The sequence below is a fragment of the Lonchura striata genome, chromosome 3, assembly GCF_046129695.1.
Source record: "Lonchura striata isolate bLonStr1 chromosome 3, bLonStr1.mat, whole genome shotgun sequence".
NCBI classification, from domain to species: Eukaryota; Metazoa; Chordata; class Aves; order Passeriformes; family Estrildidae; genus Lonchura; species Lonchura striata.
In genome coordinates this window covers 112,198,080-112,217,992 of record NC_134605.1, presented here as the reverse complement: position 1 = coordinate 112,217,992, position 19,913 = coordinate 112,198,080, and the positions used below count along the sequence as shown (strand labels likewise).

General features: G+C 41.8%; 1 protein-coding gene across 1 annotated transcript in view; it reads right to left on the bottom strand.

Moving 5' to 3' along the window:
• Positions 1–19,913, bottom strand: part of FBXO16 (F-box protein 16) — a 49,929-nt gene that overhangs the window by 23,073 nt on the left and 6,943 nt on the right. The window contains exons 3-6 of the mRNA XM_077781773.1: positions 16,184–16,219; positions 10,789–10,989; positions 7,080–7,244; positions 2,071–2,261 (exon numbers count right to left, since the gene is read on the bottom strand). Of these exons, the coding sequence (XP_077637899.1) occupies positions 2,071–2,261; positions 7,080–7,244; positions 10,789–10,989; positions 16,184–16,219 (593 nt within the window). The remainder of the gene's footprint in view (positions 1–2,070; positions 2,262–7,079; positions 7,245–10,788; positions 10,990–16,183; positions 16,220–19,913) is intronic.

Sequence of the window (19,913 nt, the reverse complement as noted above, 5' to 3'; positions counted from 1 at the left end):
AAAGTGGAATTCTTCCCACTTCCAGGCTCGTTAATGCACAGAAAACTCACCCGGAGCTCAGATTTGGAAAATCGCCGGGGCAGCTCTAGCGCAGATCCACGTGCAAAACTCTCCTTTGGGAGGGAAATGACTTTTTTTGGGTTTTGTTTTTTTTTTTTGCCATGTGGATAATCCTGAGAGCCCAGGAGGTGATGGATGCAGGCAGAGCAGAAACAAAAACCGCTCATCGCTGCCGCGCTCTCCTCGTACACCTGCCCCGAAATTCCATCATCCCGACCTCCTCCCAGCCAGAAGATCCTCCGAGAGATGGAATTCCATTTCATCACAATTAACTCATTATTCCCTCCGCCAAACCCACACGTTCCTCTCGGCCCGGCAGCGTGGTGTAAAAAAAAAATATTTGACAAACCCGGAATCCTCCCGTTCCAGCTCTGCAACATCCCCCGGGAGATTCGCAAAGAAAGGACATGAAGCAGCGCCAGCTTCGGGGCAAAATTGATCAAAAAAAGCCAAAAAAGCAGGAAAATGGGCAAAAAAAGCCAAAAAAGCAGGGAAATGGGCTCAAAATCAGATCAAAATCAGAATGGGTAGAGGGGGAATGTGGAAAATGCTGTGCTAGAAGGAAAAGAGGGGAAAATCTCTTATGCCTGCCTGGCCTGTTTGGTGGGGTCATGGTTGTCCAGGTGGTTGTAGCTTTGGGCCAAAATTGATAAAAAAAAAGCCAAAAAAGCAGGAAAATGGGCAAAAAAAGCCAAAAAAGCAGGAAAATGGGTTCGCAACCAAAATGGGCAGAGGGAATTTGGGAAAATGCTGTGCCAGAAGGAAAAGAGGGGAGAAGCTCTTACGCCTGCCTGGCCTGCTTGATGGGGTCATGGTTGTCCAGGTGGTTGTAGCTTTGGGCCAAAATTGATCCAAAAAAAGCCAAAAAACCAGGAAAATGGGCAAAAAAAGCCAAAAAAGCAGGAAAATGGGTTTGCAACCAGAATGGGCAGAGGGGGATGTGGAAAAATGCTGTGCCAGAAGTGAAAGAGGGAGAAGCTCTTACGCCTGCCTGGCCTGCTCGGTGGGGTCCAGGTTGTCCAGGTGGTTGTAGCTTTGGGCCAAAATTGATCCAAAAAAGCCAAAAAACCAGGAAAATGGGCTCGAAATCAGAATGGGCAGAGGGGAAACGTGGAAAATTCTGTGCCAGAAGTTAAAGAGGGAGAAGCTCTTATGCCTGCCTGGCCTGCTCGGTGGGGTCCAGGTTGTCCAGGTGGTTGTAGCTTTGGGCCAAAATTGATCCAAAAAAAAGCCAAAAAAGCAGGAAAATGGGTTCCCAACCAGAAGGAAAATGCTGTGCTAGAAGTGAAAGAGGGAGAAGCTCTTACGCCTGCCTGGCCTGCTCGGTGGGGTCTTGGTTGTCCAGGTGGTTGTAACTTTGGGCCAAAATTGATCCAAAAAAAGCCAAAAAAGCAGGAAAATGGGCAAAAAAAAGCCAGAAAAGCAGAAAATGGGCTCGAAATCAGAATGGGCAGAGGGGAAACGTGAAAAATTCTGTGCCAGAAGTTAAAGAGGGAGAAGCTCTTACGCCCGCCTGGCCTGCTCGGTGGGGTCGAGGTTGTCCAGGTGGTTGTAGCTTTGGGCCAAAATTGATCCAAAAAAGCCAAAAAACCAGGAAAATGGGTTCCCAACCAGAAGGAAAATGCTGTGCCAGAAGGAAAAGAGGGAGAAGCTCTTACGCCCGCCTGGCCTGCTCGGTGGGGTCCAGGTTGTCCAGGTGGTTGTAGCTTTGGGCCAAAATTGATCCAAAAAAAGCCAAAAAAGCAGGAAAATGGGCAAAAAAAGCCAGAAAATCAGAAAATGGGCTCGAAATCAGAATGGGCAGAGGGGAAACGTGGAAAATGCTGTGCCAGAAGTGAAAGAGGGAGAAGCTCTTACACCTGCCTGGCCTGCTCGGTGGGGTCCAGGTTGTCCAGGTGGTTGTAGCTTTGGGCCAAAATTGATCCAAAAAAAAGCCAAAAAAGCAGGAAAATGGGTTCCCGATCAGAAGGAAAATGCTGTGCCAGAAGTGAAAGAGGGAGAAGCTCTTACGCCCGCCTGGCCTGCTCGGTGGGGTCCAGGTTGTCCAGGTGGTTGTAGCTTTGGGCGGTGTCCGCGGGGTTCCTGTCCGCCGGGCGCCACGGCCGGAGCTCCCTGGTGGTCCCCACGGAACGTTTCCCCTCGGGGCCGCGGCGTTTTCCCGGCTGCGCCTCGGCCACGACGAGCTGGGCCTTGGCCGGGGTCTGAGCGGGGAGGTGGAGAGGAGAAAACGAGTTTGGAAATGGGATTGGCAATCGGCGGTGGAGCGGTGCTCATTAGGGGTTGAGCTCCAAATTGGGGCTCGGCGAGGAAGCCGAGCCCCGAAATGCGTCCGGAAGGAGTGAGCCGCTGGTGGGATGCCGCGGCTTCTCCCCGCCGCCTCCCGAGAGCCTGATTGAAAATTAAAATTTAAATTTAAGGGTTGAAAGTTGCTTTTAATTAAAGGGGATGATCTCGAAAAGATCACGGGGCTGAGGGGATGGGAGCAAGATCCTCCCGGTTCTCCCAGTGGAGGAGCTGAGGTTGAGGCAGAGTTAGAGAAACAAAGCCGGGATTTATTAGTTTTAATTAATTGGGTTTAATTGATTGGTTTTAATTGATTGTTTTTAAGGATGTCCTTGGGCAGCACAAGCGCCCAGCCAAGGATGGACGACGGGTCGCTGTCGGATTGAGCCTTTTTCCAACCCAAAAATGGGGCAAAAAGAGGCGTTTTTAGAACTTTTATTCCATTTTCAGTCCCACGCGACGGCGGCGGGGACAACGCGGACGTTATAATCCACGCCATCACAATCAGAAGCCAATTATTTCCTAATTAAAATTCATTCTAAGCGTCTCTTGACCTATCAACTTTTATGACGCCAGAATTACCTCAAAAGCAATCACCTAAAATTACCTTTCGTGGGTCCTCCAACGCTTCTTTCGTAGTTTTATTTCTCTGGAGGTCTCATTTGCGAGGCCGTCCTTTGAAATTTGGTTTTTAATTCCATTTCTCCCTCAGCGACACCCGTCCTATTCCAAAGGCCACTTAGAAATTCAGGATTTAGAAACGGCACCTCGAAATTTAGAATTTAGAAATGTAGAATTTAGAAATGTAGAATTTAGAGGTTTTTTTATCTCCAGGTTTGCACGCAGATGCAGACGACGCGAGCCTTCTGCCAGGCTTGGAGAATTCTCTACAAATCCATTTCCCACGGGTTGCAAGTTTTGATGAAGTTTTATAAAAGTTTTGGGTCATTTGCATATCGGGGGTTAATTATTCAATCACAACCTCCCACTTTGCTCCCATCAATTCGAGGTTGTTTAAACTTTTTTGGGGCCTGAAGCTGGAAAAAAAATTTGTTTTGTCTGGTTGAACTGTGAGGAGAACCTGCTAACATTGAGTTAAACGCTGCTGAGAATTTTAATTAAATTAATTAATTAATTGAATTAATTGAATTTCCCTGCTGAAAGGCACAGACCCACAAGAGAACAATTTGTTTGACCTGAGAGCGAGGAGGAATTTTCCGAAACGGAAGGGTGGAGCCGGGATTGTGGGTGTGGGGTTTAAATGGGAATATCCACGGCGGGAAATTCGGAGTTTAAGGGGTTAGAATATAGTCCTAGCTGTGAATATAGAAATTTTAATATAGTCATAGATATTAATAGAGTCATTTTAATATAGTCATGTCTGTGAATATAGTAATTTTAATATAGTCATAGATATTAACATAGTAATATTAATACAGAAATATCTATTAATTTAGTAATTTTAATATAGTAATATCTGTGAATATAGTAATTTTAATATAGTCATAGCTGTGAATATAGAAATTTTAATATAATAATAGATATTAATAGAGTAATTTTAATATAGTCATAGCTGTGAATATAGAAATTTTAATATAGTCATAGATATTAATAGAGTAATTTTAATATAGTCATGTCTGTGAATATAGTAATTTTAATATAGTAATAGATATTAACATAGTAATATTAATACAGAAATATCTATGAATATAGAAATTTTAATATAGTAATATCTGTGAATATAGTAATTTTAATATAGTCATAGATATTAATATAGAAATTTTAATATAGTCATAGCTATGAATATAGTAATTTTAATATAGTAATAGATATTAATAGAGTAATTTTAATATAGTCATAGCTGTGAATATAGAAATTTTAATATAGTAATAGCTATTAACCTAGTAATATTAATACAGAAATATCTATGAATATAGAAATTTTAATATAGTCATAGCTATGAATGTAGTAATGTTAATAGAGTAATATCTATTAATATAGTAATATGAATACAGTAATATCTATAAATATAGTAATATCATATTAATATAATAATACTATGAATATAGTAATATCTATGAATGCAGTAATATCTATCCATATAGTCATATTTATGAATATAGTAATATCATATGAATATAGTAATATCCATTAATATAGTAATATCTGTGAATGTAGTAATATCTATCATTATAGTAATATAATATTAATATAGCATTGCTATTAATATAGAAATATTTATGAATATAGTAATGTCATATTAATATAGTAATTTCTGTGAATATAGTAATATGTGAATACAGTAATATCTATGAATGTAGTAATATCATATTAATGCAGTAATATGATATGAATATAGTAATGTTGTATGAATATAGTAATATATTAGTAATATATGAATATAGTAATATATTCATATAGTAATATCTATGAATATAGTAATATTTATTAATATAGTATTATTATATTAATATAGTAATATCCATGAATATAGAAATATATGAATAAAGTAATATTTAGGAATATAGTAATATCTATGAATATAGTAATATCATATGAATATAGTAATAACATAAGAATATAGTAACATCTATGAATATAGTAATATAATATGAATACAGTAATATCTATAAATGTAGTAATGTCTATGAATATAGTAATATGATATGAATATAGTAATATATATGAATGTATAACATGGGCTAACAGTGAAAACAATTGAGGTGTTGTTTCTTAACTGGATAGTTTAAAAATTTAAAAGTTGATTAGTGATTGGGTAAACGGTGAAAACAATTGAGGTGTCATTCCTTAACTGGATAGTTTAAAAGTTGATTACTTATTGGGTTAACGGTGAAAACAATTGAGGTGTCGTTTCTTAATTGGATAGTTTAAAAGTTTAAAAGTTGATTAGTGATTGGGTTAACGGTGAAATCAATTGAGGTGTCGTTTCTTAATTGGATAGTTTAAAAGTTGATTAGTGATTGGGTTAATGGTGAAAACAATTGAGGTGTCATTCCTTAACTGGATAGTTTAAAAGTTGATTAGTGATTGGGTTAATGGTGAAAACAATTGAGGTGTCATTCCTTAACTGGATAGTTTAAAAGTTTAAAAGTTGATTAGTTATTGGGTTAACGGTGAAATTAATTGCGATGTCATTTCTCAATTGGATAGTTTAAAAGTTGATTAGTTATTGGGTTAATGGTGAAATCAATTGAGGTGTCGTTTCTTAATTGGATAGTTTAAAAGTTTAAAAGTTGATTAGTTATTGGGTTAACGGTGAAAACAATTGAGGTGTCATTTCTTAATTGGATAGTTTAAAAGTTGATTAGTTATTGGGTTAACGGTGAAATCAATTGAGGTGTCGTTTCTTAATTGGATAGTTTAAAAGTTTAAAAGTTGATTAGTGATTGGGTTAACGGTGAAAACAATTGAGGTGTCATTTCTTAATTGGATAGTTTAAAAGTTGATTAGTGATTGGGTTAACGGTGAAATTAATTGCCGTGTCATTTCTTAATTGGACAGTGTAAAAGTTGCAGGGGCGCCCGGGCAGCCGTCCTGGCGTGCAGAACGCGTGGGAGACGCGGCATCGATGACACAAAATAAAACATCCGAGCTTGGACACGACAAACGGCCTGGAGCGCTCCGACCCCCAGGAGAAGCCCCAGGGACACGGGGCAGAGGTGGAGAAGGTGCAGAGGGTGGAGAAGGTGGAGGAGGTGGAGAAGGTGGAGAAGGAGAAGAAGGTGGATAAGGCGGAGAAGGTGGAGAAGGTGGAGATGGTGGGGAAGGTGGAGAAGGTGGGGAAGGAGAAGAAGGTGGATAAGGCGGAGAAGGTGGAGAAGGTGGAGGTGGTGGGGAAGGTGGAGAAGGTGGGGAAGGTAGAGAAGGTGGGGAAGGAGAAGAAGGTGGAGAAGGTGGAGATGGTGGGGAAGGTGGAGAAGGTGGAGAAAGTGGAGAACATGGAGAACATGGAGAACATGGAGAACGTGGAGAATGTGGAGAATGTGGAGAACATGGAGAACCTGGGGAAGGTGGGGAAGGTGGAGAAGCTGGAATTTGGTGGGAAGGAGAACATAGAGAAGGTGGAGAAGCTGGAATTTGTAAGGAAGGAGAACATGCCGAAGTTGGAATTTGGTGGGAAGGAGAACATGGAGAAGGTGGAGAAGCTGGAATTTGTAAGGAAGGAGAACATGCAGAAGCTGGAATTTGGTGGGAAGGAGAGCATGGAGAAGCTGGAGAAGCTGGAATTTGGTGGGAAGGAGAGCATGGAGAAGGTGGAGAAGCTGGAATTTGGTGGGAAGGAGAACATGGAGAACATGGAGAAGCTGGAGAAGCTGGAATTTGGTGGGAAGGAGAACACGGAGAACATGGGGAACATGGAGAACGTGGAGAACGTGGAGAACGTGGAGTACATGGAGAACATGGAGAACATGGAGAACATGGAGAAGCTGGAATTTGTTGGGCAGGAGAACATGGAGAACGTGGAGAACATGGAGAACATGGAGAACATGGAGAAGCTGGAGAAGCTGGAATTTGGTGGGCAGGAGAACATGGAGAAGCTGGAGAACGTGGAGAACGGGGAGTACATGGAGAACATGGAGTACATGGAGAACATGGAGAACATGGAGAACATGGAGAAGCTGGAATTTGGTGGGCAGGAGAACATGGAGAACGTGGAGAACGTGGAGAACACAGAGAAGCTGGAGAAGCAGGAATTTGGTGGGATGGGGGCCTACCTCGGGCCGCGCGATGCGCAGCTCGCGCACCATGGCCACGTAGAGCTTCTTCCAGGCGCCCGGCGCGGCGGGCGAGGGGCCGGGCCCGAGCCGCCACCCGAACCGGCAGCACTTGGGCATCCACAGCTGGTCCAGCTCCGACAGCGCCTTCCAGGGCCAGCTCACCTGCAAACCCGGGAGGAACCGGGAGGAACCGGGTGGAACCGGGACAGGGTTGGGCCAATCCCTGAACGGATCCAATTCCCAACCCGGGAGGAACCGGGAGGAACCGGGAGGAACCGGGAGGAACCGGGACGGGATCTGGGCCAATTCCCGAACGGATCCAATTCCCAACCCGGGAGGAACCGGGAGGAACCGGGAGGAACCGGGACAGGGTTGGGCCCATCCCTGAACGGATCCAATTCCCAAACGGATCCAATTCCCAACCCGGGAGGAACCGGGAGGAACCGGGAGGAACCGGGACAGGGTTGGGCCAATTCCTGAACGGATCCAATTCCCAACCCAGGAGGAACCGGGACGAGGTTGGGCCAATCCCCGAACGGATCCAATTCCCAACCCGGGAGGAGCCGGGAGGAACCGGGAGGAACCGGGAGAAACCGGGACGGGGTTGGGCCCATCCCTGAATGGATCCAATTCCCAAATGGATCCAATTCCCAACCCGGGAGGAACCGGGAGGAACCGGGACGGGGTTGGGCCAATCCCCGAACAGATCCAATTCCTGAACGGATCCAATTCCTGAACGGATCCAATTCCCAAACGGATCCAATTCCCAACCCAGGAGGAACCGGGACGGGGTTGGGCCAATCCCTGAACGGATCCAATTCCCAACCCAGGAGGAACCGGGACAGGGTTGGGCCAATCCCTGAACGGATCCAATTCCCAACCCAGGAGGAACCGGGACAGGGTTGGGCCAATCCCTGAACGGATCCAATTCCCGAACAGATCCAATTCCCAAACGGATCCAATCCCTGAACGGATCCAATTCCCAAACGGATCCAATTCCCAAACGGATCCAATTCCCAAACGGATCCAATCCCTGAACGGATCCAATTCCCAAACGGATCCAATTCCCAAACGGATCCAATTCCCAAACGGATCCAATTCTCAAACGGATCCAATTCCCAAACGGATCCAATTCCCAAACGGATCCAATTCTCAAACGGATCCAATTCCCGACCCGGGAGGAACCGGGACGGGGTTGGGCCAATCCCTGAACGGATCCAATTCCCAAACGGATCCAATTCCCGAACGGATCCAATTCCCAAACGGATCCAATTCCCAAACGGATCCAATTCCCAAACGGATCCAATCCCTGAACGGATCCCATGTAAAGGTTTGGTTAAAGCATTTGGGGTTTCCAAGGATTTTGGGATGTGGGGCCATTCCAGCTCTGGATATTCCCTGGTTCGAAGGGAGATTATTCTGTATTCTTAATTAATAAAAGGTACTAAAGCAGGGCTCAGTCAAAATGAGATTATTCTGTATTCTTAATTAATAAAAGGTACTAAAGCAGGGCTCAGCCAAGATGAAATTATTCTATATTATTAAATAATTAAAGGTACTAAAGCAGGGCTCAGCCAAAATGAGATTGTTATATATTATTTATGATATATTCTTAAATAGTAAAAGTTACTAAAGCACGGCTCAGCCAAAATGAGATTATTCAATATTCTTAAATAAGAAAAGTTACTAAAGCAGGGCTCAGCCAAACTGAGATTATTCAATATTCTTAAATAATAAAAGTTACTAAAGCAGGGCTCAGCCAAAATAAGATTATGATACATTATTTATGATATATTCTTAAATAATAAAAGTTACTAAAGCAGGGCTCAGCCAAAATAAGATTATGATACATTATTTATGATATATTCTTAAATAATAAAAGTTACTAAAGCAGGGCTCAGCCAAAATGAGATTATTCTATATTCTTAAATAATAAAAGTTACTAAAGCAGGGCTCAGCCAAAATGAGATTATTCTATATTATTTATGATATATTATTAAATAATTAAAGGTACTAAAGCAGGTTTTAGCCAAACTGAGATTATTCTATATTATTAAATAGTAAAATTTACTAAAGCAGGGCTCAGCCAAAATAAGATTATGATATATTATTTATGATATATTCTTAAATAATAAAAGTTACTAAAGCAGGGCTCAGCCAAAATGAGATTATTCTATATTCTTAAATAATAAAAGTTACTAAAGCAGGGCTCAGCCAAAATGAGATTATGATATATTATTTATGATATATTCTTAAATAATTAAAGTTACCTAAGCAGGGCTCAGCCAAACTGAGATTATTCTATATTATTTATGATATATTCTTAAATAATAAAAGTTACTAAAGCAGGGCTCAGCCAAAATAAGATTATGATATGTTATTTATGATATATTCTTAAATAATAAAAGTTACTAAAGCAGGGCTCAGCCAAACTCAGATTATTCTATATTATTTATGATATATTCTTAAATAATAAAAGTTACTAAAGCAGGGCTCAGCCAAAATGAGATTATTCTATATTATTTATGATATATTCTTAAATAATAAAAGTTACTAAAGCAGGGCTCAGCCATAATAAGATTATTCCATATTCTCCAATAACACGGAATATGACATTAGCAGGGTAATAATGGCCCTGAACAGGAATTTTTCATTTAAACACTTTGGGCAGTGCTTTTCGATTAATCTCCCATTATTTTCTGGATTTTGGGAGCCCGAGTGGTTTTGCTCCAAAGCCCATCTGTGATTTTCTGTTTCTCCACGTCCCTTTGGGCATTTCAAAGGATCCGTTTTCCTCCTCACAGGATGAATTCTTGTTTTTTTGGAAAAATATCTCGCAGTGAATGAATGGCTTTGCACACAGCGGTTCGGAGGAAAGTGATTTTTGGGAATAAGCAGCCGTGAACATGCATTTTAAATTAGTCATAAATTCCATGAATTTTGGCCAAATTTGGCTCAATTTAAACTCCGAGGCACGAGCAGCGCTAAGCCTCCGCCTAAAGCATCGCCAAAAATCAATGTTTTCATTTTTAATTTATTGATATTTTTTTTTAAGCTGTTTTTTCCAGGTGGGTGGTGAATTTTTATTTTTATTTTTATTTTTATTTTTATTTTTATTTTTATTTTTATTTTTATTTTTATTTTATTTTTATTTTTATTTTTATTGTTATTTTTATTTTTATTTTTATTGTTATTTTTATTGTTATTTTTATTTTTATTTTTATTTTTATTTTTTTTTATTTTTATTTTTATTTTTATTTTTATTTTTATTTCTATTTTTATTTTTATTTTTATTTTTATTTTTATTTTTATTTCTATTTCTATTTCTATTTTTATTTTTATTTTTATTTTTATTTTTATTTTTATTTTTATTTTTATTTTTATTTTTATTTTTATTTTTATTTTCATTTTTATTTCTTTATTTTTATTTTTATTTTTATTTCTATTTTTATTTTTATTTTTATTTTTATTTTTATTTTTATTATTTTTATTTTTACTTTTATTTCTATTTTTATTTCTATTTTTATTTTTATTTCTATTTTTATTTTTATTTTTATTATTTTTATTTTTATTTCTATTTTTATTTCTATTTTTATTTTTATCTTTATCTTTATTTTTATTTTTATTTCTATTTTTATTTTTATTTTTATTTTTATTTTTATTTTTATTTCTATTTTATTTTTATTTTTATTTCATTTTTTTTTACCTGCGCGCACCGACAGAGGCTCCGTGGGTCCAGGAAGGAGAAGATGTGCAAGGAGAGGACTCGGGGCAGCGTGGTGCTGAAGTCCACGGCCTCGACGGGGACGCGCAGCTGCCCGGCGCAGAATTTCTGCAGCGACGGCGAGCAGCGTTCCAGCAGGTCCAGCAGGATCCTCCTCCTCTGCCCGTCCGTCCACTTGTCAAACTCAACAAAATAAAAAAAATAAAAATAAACTTAAAATAAATAAATAAAGGAGTTCCCGGCGCGAGAAAACGGAGATTCGGCTTTCGAAAAGGGAAAACACGGGAGAAACTTCTGGTGAGTCGATGCGGAGGAATGGATGGAGAGATGAGAAAAATAATTCTGAAACTACAAATGGTTCCCAACCCTGAAATGATCCAGGAGAACCCATCCAGGAGTGACTCCGGCTCCCGGGACCAGCTCCGAGATTCGGCTCACGGAAAAGTGTCGGAACTCAGAACGTCCCTCAGACGTTTTTGGATGTTCCGGGCCCGGGTCAGAAGCATTTGAGACCCTGGCACAGCTGCAAACAGCTGTGAGTTTGGGTTTGAGCCATGGAACGAGTTACCAACCTTGCAGGGAGAACAAGAAGTCACCAAAGTTTGGATGTTACAGTAGAAGTAGTCACAAAGTAGAGGGAAGAATTTCTGAGTGCTGTACAGGGGGTTTGGTTTTGTACATGGGGGTCAGAGGTTTAAGATGGATTTGGGATTTGGGCCTGCCCTGTCCTCCCTCTTTCTCCTTCCTCACCTCCATGTTCTGGTGATGTTGGCACTCACAGACTGGTTTGGAGGAGAAAAGCACCATTTGATATAGGGAATAGGTATTGGGGAAAAATTATAAACATTTAATATGTAATGTATCATATAAAATATAGAAAGGCACCATTTAATATAGGGAATAGAAATTGGGGAAAAATTATAAACATTTAATATGTAATGTATCATATAAAATATAGAAAGGCACCATTTAATATAGGGAATAGGTATTGGGGAAAAACTATAAAAGAAGAAGAAGAAGAAGATGAAGAAGAAGAGGAAGAGGAAGTGGAAGAAGAAGAAGAAGAAGAAGAAGAAGAAGAAGAAGAAGAAGAAGAAGAAGAAGAAGAAGAAGAAGAAGAAGAAATCAATCGAATCAGCCCCAAAATTCCCTCAAATCTGCCCCCAAAATTCCTTCAAATCAGCCCCAAAATCCCTCAAATTGTCCCCAGAAATCCCTCAAATCTGCCCCAAAATTTCTCAAATCTGCCCCCAAAATTCCTTCAAATCAGCCCCAAAATCCCTCAAATCTGCCCCAAAATCCCTCAAATCTGCCCCAAAAATCCCTCAAATTGTCCCAAAATCCCTCAACTCAACCCCACAAATCCCTCAAATCTGCCCCAAAAATCCCTCAAATCTACCCCCAGAATTCCCTCAAATCTGCCCCAAAAATCCCTCAAATTAACTCCAAAATTCCCTCAAATCTGCCCCCAAAATTCCTTCAAATCACCCCCAAAATCCCTCAAATTAACTCCAAAAATCCCTCAAATCTGCCCCAAAAATCCCTCAAATTAACTCCAAAATTCCCTCAAATCTGCCCAAAAATCCCTCAAATCTGCCCCAAAAATCCCTCAAATTAACTCCAAAATTCCCTCAAATCTGCCCCAAAATCCCTCAAACCTGCCCCAAAATCCCTCAAATCTGCCCCATCCTCTGCTCCTCAAAGCAATCCCAATTTCTGCAGATAAATTTCTGAATATAAGAGCTGAAAATAAAATTATTTTTCTGTCACGCCCCATCCTCCTCTCCTCGGAGCAATCCCAATTTTCGCTGATAAATTTCTGAATATAAGGGCTGAAAATAAAATTATTTTTCTGTCACGCCCCATCCTCCTCTCCTCGGAGCAATCCCAATTTTCGCTGATAAATTTCTGAATATAAGGGCTGAAAATAAAATTATTTTTCTGTCACGCCCATCCTCCTCTCCTCGGAGCAATCCCAATTTTCGCTGATAAATTTCTGAATATAAGGGCTGAAAATAAAATTATTTTTTCTGTCACGCCCCATCCTCCTCTCCTTGGAGCAATCCCAATTTTCAATGATAAATTTCTGAATATAAGGGCTGAAAATAAAATTATTTTTCTGTCACGCCCCGTCCTCTGCTCCTCGGAGCAATCCCAATTTTCGCTGATAAATTTGTGAATATAATATTTTGGGTTTTTTCCCCAATATTAACGAGTTCCCCCATGGCCTGGGATGTGATTTCAGCGGTCCCACCGGTCGGACCGGATTCCCCGCAGTTTTTCCCCAAAAAAACCCAAAATCACCGCGGGGGAGAAAAGGATTTCAAATCATCTGGATTTAGGGTTAAAAAGGGAAATAAAAGAAATAATCTTAAATTTTGCCCCTTGCTGGAGCTGCGCCTGTGTAGCCGGCTCATGATAAATGATAGTAAATAAATACTAATGATGATAAATGATATAATTGATATAATTGATAAATGATAATAATTGTCAGATGTGATGATTGTTCAGTGATTAAATAGAATTGCTGTTTAATTGCAAGAATATTAATGAGAAATTGTGGTCAGGGGGGCCTAAGAAAGGTCACGAGGAACTCGTGTCCATGTAGACAACAGAACAATAGAAGTTGGATAATGAATGTGGAATAAGGATAGAATATAAAATAATAGAATGATATAGAATAGAATATATAGAATATAGGATAATATAGAATATAGAATAATGATAGAATATTAAATAATAGAATAATATAGAATAGAATATATATAATATAGAATAATATAGAATATAGAATAATACTAGAATATTAAATAATATAATAATATAGAATAGAATATAATATATATAATATAGGATAATATAGAATATAGAATAATAATAGAATATAAAATAATAGAATAATATAGAATAGAATATATATAATATAGAATAATACTAGAATATAGAATAATACTAGAATATTAAATAATATAATAATAGAGAATAGAATATAATATATATAATATAGGATAATATAGAATATAGAATAATAATAGAATATAAAATAATATAATAATATAGAATAGAATATATATAATATAGAATAATATAGAATATAGAATAATAATAGAATATAAAATAATAGAATAATATAGAATATAGAATAAAAATAGAATATAAAATAATAGAATAATATAGAATATAATATATATAATATAGAATAATATAGAATATAGAATAATAATAGAATATAAAATAATAGAATAATATAGAATACAATATATATAATATAGAATAATATAGAATATAGAATAATAATAGAATATAAAATAATAGAATAATATAGAATATAATATATATAATATAGAATAATACAGAATATAGAATAATGATAGAATATAAAATAATAGAATAGTATAGAATATAATATATATAATATAGAATAATACAGAATACAGAATAAAAATAGAATATAAAATAATAGAATAATATAGAATATAATATATATATAATATAGAATAATGACAGAATATAAAATATAAAAGCTGGGTTGGAGTCAGATGTTTTCTGTTGGTTCGGGCTGGGACACGCTGATCAATATTGGAATATTATTGTAAATATTGCACAGGGAGTTTGTGTATTTAATGTTTGTAACATTAAACTGGGGACTGGGTTTAGGCTGGGGACACACTGATCAATGTGGGTGACCAATATTGGAATATTATTGTAAATATTGCACAGGGAGTTTGTGTATTTAATGTTTGTAACATTAAACTGGGGACTGGGTTTAGGCCGGGGACACACTGATCAATGTAGGTGATCAATATTGGCACATTATTGTAATATGTTAAATATATTTTTATATATTTAAATATATATTTAAATATACGTAAATATATGTATTAAATAAATATATATAAAATATATTGTAAATCCAGCCCAGGGAGTTTCTGGTATTTCATGTTTGTAACATCCCACTGAGGACAGACCTTTGGCAGGGCAGACAGAACACGTTAAAAATAACCAAAAATAAACAACTTTAAAAACCAGCACAGACAATTGATGATTTCTGCTTTGGCTGCGGGGCTGACATGGATTTTCCACAACCTCGGGATCATCAACACCACAAATTCCAGCAACTTGGAGAAGGTCATGGGAGCCAACGTGGACAATCCTGCCCGGAGCTCTCAGATTTCTCCTCCTGGTTCCTCTCACCCAACTTTGGGCTTGGTGGGGATTTCAGAGCAGCTTTTGTGTTTCATTTCTCCTCCTGGTTCCTCTCACCCAACTTTGGGCTTGGTGGGGATTTCAGAGCAGCTTTTGTGTTTCATTTCTCCTCCTGGTTCCTCTCACCCAACCCAGGCTTGGTGGGGATTTCAGAGCAGCTTTTGTGTTTCATTTCTCCTCCTGGTTCCTCACACCCAACTTTGGGCTTGGTGGGGATTTCAGAGCAGCTTTTGTGTTTCATTTCTCCTCCTGGTTCCTCTCACCCACCCCAGGCTTGGTGGGGATTTCAGAGCAGCTTTTGTGTTTCATTTCTCCTCCTGGTTCCTCACACCCAACTTTGGGCTTGGTGGGGATTTCAGAGCAGCTTTTGTGTTTCATTTCTCCTCCTGGTTCCTCTCACCCAACTTTGGGCTTGGTGGGGATTTCAGAGCAGCTTTTGTGTTTCATTTCTCCTCCTGGTTCCTCTCACCCTACTTTGGGCTTGGTGGGGATTTCAGAGCAGCTTTTGTGTTTCATTTCTCCTCCTGGTTCCTCTCACCCAACTTTGGGCTTGGTGGGGATTTCAGAGCAGCTTTTGTGTTTCATTTCTCCTCCTGGTTCCTCTCACCCATCCCAGGCTTGGTGGGGATTTCAGAGCAGCTTTTGTGTTTCATTTCTGCTCCTGGTTCCTCACACCCAACTTTGGGCTTGGTGGGGATTTCAGAGCAGCTTTTGTGTTTCATTTCTCCTCCTGGTTCCTCTCACCCAACTTTGGGCTTGGTGGGGATTTCAGAGCAGCTTTTTTGTGTTCTCCTCCTGGTTCCTCCAATTATTATCCAACTAATTATTATCCAGCCAATCTGTGTGTGCACTTGGTAGATAAAATGTTATTTATTGCAGGTTTCAAAGACACCATCTGAACATCCAGCATCTCCTCTGAAGCCTTCACGGACATTTCCCAGGTTTTTTTCATCTCGTTTCAGCTCATTCCAAGGATGGAACGTGATTTCCCCGACTTCAAAACTTACGGAATGTGGGAGCTGAGGGAACGGACGCCTTTCCTCAAAAGCAGAGCAGGGAAGTGAATCCCATTTTTCCATAAGAGGAGGAATTCTGCGTTCCAATGAGATTAAACTCCCGCTCGCTTCCAAAATCTGCCCGCAGCAAATATTTATTTAAAGAGAAAATTTACCCATTTTCCAAGGAGGGCTCGTCTTTCTTCAAATACCTACAAAACACACACACAAAAAGAGAAAAAAAAAGAAAATTGAGTATTTAGAGGGGAGTTGGTACACGCTGAGAAAAATCCAGCTTGAAAAATAATTCATGAAACGTCAACGGAATCGCTGAATGGATGATTTTGGGGGAAAAAAAAATGATGGAGATCCTTTAATCCAAACTCCCTGACAGGATCAGCTAACGGGGAAAGCTCAGGCACGTCCGTGAGTTTTGGGGATTTCATTGGATGGAGATTCCAGAAGCTCTCCAAACGTCGGGTTCTCCGCTCCTTTCGTCATTCCCAAATCCCTGGGCTGGATTTCTTCCATAAATCCGTGAATTTCGTGTACTGCAGGGCCCAGGAACGGACCGAGAATTCCCAACGTTCCCGTGGAGAGGGAAAGAATCCACATCCCTTCTCCTGCCACCAACACTCGTCCCTTGACTGTTCCTTGGTCACCCTGTTGGGAACTTCTCGTTCCCACGCTCCTGGGACCTCCTGGCTCGAGGCCCCACCCCTGGAAGTGTCCAAGGCCGGGTTGGACGGGGCTTGGAGCAGCCTGGGACGGTGGGAGGTGTCGGGGTTGGAGCTGGATGAGCTTTAAGGTCCCTTCCTACACAAAATATCCAGGGATTAGGAGGCCACAACCTCTCTGGAAAATCTCCGGCTCTCCCCAAACTCACAGCCAGGAATTCCTTCCCAAGATCCCATCTAAATCTCACTTTTCCCAGTGTCCAGCCATTCCCTGTGTCCTGTCCCTCCGTCCCTTGTCCCAAGCCCCTCTCCAGCTCTCCTGGAGCCCCTTTAGGCCCTGGAAGGGCTCTGAGCTCTCCCTGGAGCCTTCTCTTCTCCAGGTGAACACCCAAAGCTCCTGGAAGGGTTCTGAGGGTCCTTCCCTTCTCCAGGAGAACATTCCCAGCCCCTGGAAGAGCTCTGAGGGTCCTTCCCTTCTCCAGGAGAACATTCCCAGCTCCTGGAAGGGCTCTGAGGAGTTCCTGGATCCTTCTCTTCTCCAGGAGAACATTCCCAGCCCCTGGAAGGGCTCTGAGGGTTTTTCTCTTCCCCTGGAGAACATTCCCAGCTCTGAGCTCTCCCTGGATCCTTCTCTTCTCCAGGTGAGCATCCAAAGATCCTGGAAGGGCTCTGAGGATCCTTCCCTTCTCCAGGAGAACATTCCCAGCTCCTGGAAGGGCTCTGAGGGTCCTTCCCTTCTCCAGGAGAACATTCCCAGCTCCTGGAAGGGCTCTGAGGGTCCTTCCCTTCTCCAGGAGAACATTCCCAGCTCCTGGAAGGGCTCTGAGGGTCCTTCCCTTCTCCAGGAGAACATTTCCAGCTCCTGGAAGGGCTCTGAGGATTTTTCTCTTCTCCAGGAGAACATTCCCAGTTCCTGGAAGGGCTCTGAGCTCTCCCTGGATCCTTCCCTTCTCCAGGTGAAGCCCCCAAGGTGGATCCATGGGAATTCTTCTCTCCTGGCCACGCCGCGATGGGAGGTGCCCTGGAAGCTGAACTTCCCACCTCTTCCATGTCACGAATTCCGTTCATCCCGACTCGGGGTGCCCGAAATCCCGCACGGATTCGATCCCAACTCAGCGGAACCTTCGGGAACGGGACGCCGAGATCCGCCTTCGCTCCCCGGCCGCTCTGCAGCGCCAACTCCCACCGAGGACCACCCCCGTCCAAATCCAGAGGAGGATTCCCGATGCTGACCTTCATCCCTCGGGAGCCGGACCTCAAAGCGCCACCACCACCACCAAAGAACCTCCTTTAAACCTCGGGATGGACACCTGGGAGCGAAGGAACGCTGGAGGTGATTTTGGAAAAACGGAGTTAAAAAATCAAAGGAAAAAACCAACAAGCTGAACATGGAAAAAGGATTTGCCCCGAGGGAGGATGGATCGTCAAAGATCTGAGATGTTCGTGGTCTTTGATCAAAGACAGACGCGGATTTGCTTCCGGCGTTCTTGGAGACGCGTCCGAGCCGAGGCTGTCCCCAAGTTCTGCCTCTCCAGGCATTGGCAGGGTTAATTAGCAGCAGGAGGGCCCAAATTGGGTGTAATGACCAAACCCATGTCCTCTGCGCCCATGGAGCGCTCCGGGACGATTTTGGGATCTGCTGTCCCACATCCGCGGCTTCGGGGGGTTTGAGGATGCTCAAGAGGCTGGAAAATCCCTCCGTCCTTCGCTGAAAATTCCACTGGAGGTTCTTCTGCCTCCGAGCTGAATTCCTGCCCAAATCCTCTCCGGAATTCCAGCCCTTCCCAGGATGGAATCTGCAGGGTTCTCCATCTCCTCACCTGCAGCACCACCCTGGAGCATCTGGGATTTCATCCATGTTTTTGTGGCCGTGAAGGATTTTGGGATTTCGCTGTAAGTGCCATTGGAGGTTCTTCTGCCTCAGATAATTCCTGCCCAAATCCTCTTTGGAATTCCAGCCCTTCCCAGGATGGAATCTGCAGGTTCCTCCATCTCCTCACCTGCAGCACCATCCTTGACTGGGATTTCATCCCAGCTTTTGTGGCCATGAATGATTTTGGGATTTCACTGCAAATGCCACTGGAGGCTCTTCTGTCTCAGATGAATTCCTGCCCAAATCCTCTCCGGAATTCCAGCCCTTCCCAGGATGGAGCCTGCAGGGTTCTCCATCTCCTCACCTTCAGCACCATCCTTGACTGGGATTTCATCCCGGCTTTTGTGGCCGTGAAGGATTTTGGGATTTCGCTGTAAGTGCCACTGGAGGTTCTTCTGCCTCAGATGAATTCCTGCCCAAATCCTCTCTGGAATTCCAGCCCTTCCCAGGATGGAATCTGCAGGGTTCTCCATCTCCTCACCTACACCACCACCCTGGAGCATCTGGGATTTCATCCGTGTTTTTGTGGCCGTGAAGGATTTTGGGATTTCGCTGTAAGTGCTACTGGAGGCTCTTCTACCTCAGATGAATTCCTGCCCAAATCCTCTTTGGAATTCCAGCCCTTCCCAGGATGGAATCTGCAGGGTTCTTCATCTCCTCACCTGCAGCACCACCCTGGAGCATCTGGGGTTTCATCCGTGTTTTTGTGGCCGTGAAGGATTTTGGGATTTCGCTGCAAATGCCACTGGAGGTTCTTCTGCTTCAGAGCTGAATTCCTGCCCAAATCCTCTCTGGAATTCCAGCCCTTCCCAGGATGGAATCTGCAGGGTTCTCCATCTCCTCACCTTCAGCACCACCCTGGAGCATCTGGGATTTCATCCCGGCTTTTGTGTCCGTGAAGGATTTTGGGATTTCCTGCTTCTGCCTCCTTGACTTTGGCCTGAGCCCGGCGGTGATCCTGCCTTCAAACCCTGGAATCATGGAACGCTTTGGGTGGGAAGGGACCCTAAAGCTCATCCAGTTCCAACCCCGACGCCTTCCACCACCCCAGGGTGCTCCAAGCGTCCAACCAGGCCTTGGACACTTCCAGGGACGTTGAATCCAGGGGGTTTCGGGAACCACAGGAGGGTTTGGGATGGGATCGACCTTCGGGATCGTCTCTTCCCAACCCGCTGAGAAGATGCCAAGTGCCGGGTCGAAATCCTTCCCTGGGAAGGTGGTGAGGCCTGGAATGGAATTCCCAGAGGAGCTGTGGCTGCTCCTGGATCCCTGGAAGTGTCCCATAAATTCCATCCATGAATTCCATCCATGAATTCCATCCATGAATTCCATCCATAATTCCTCTATGAATTCCAT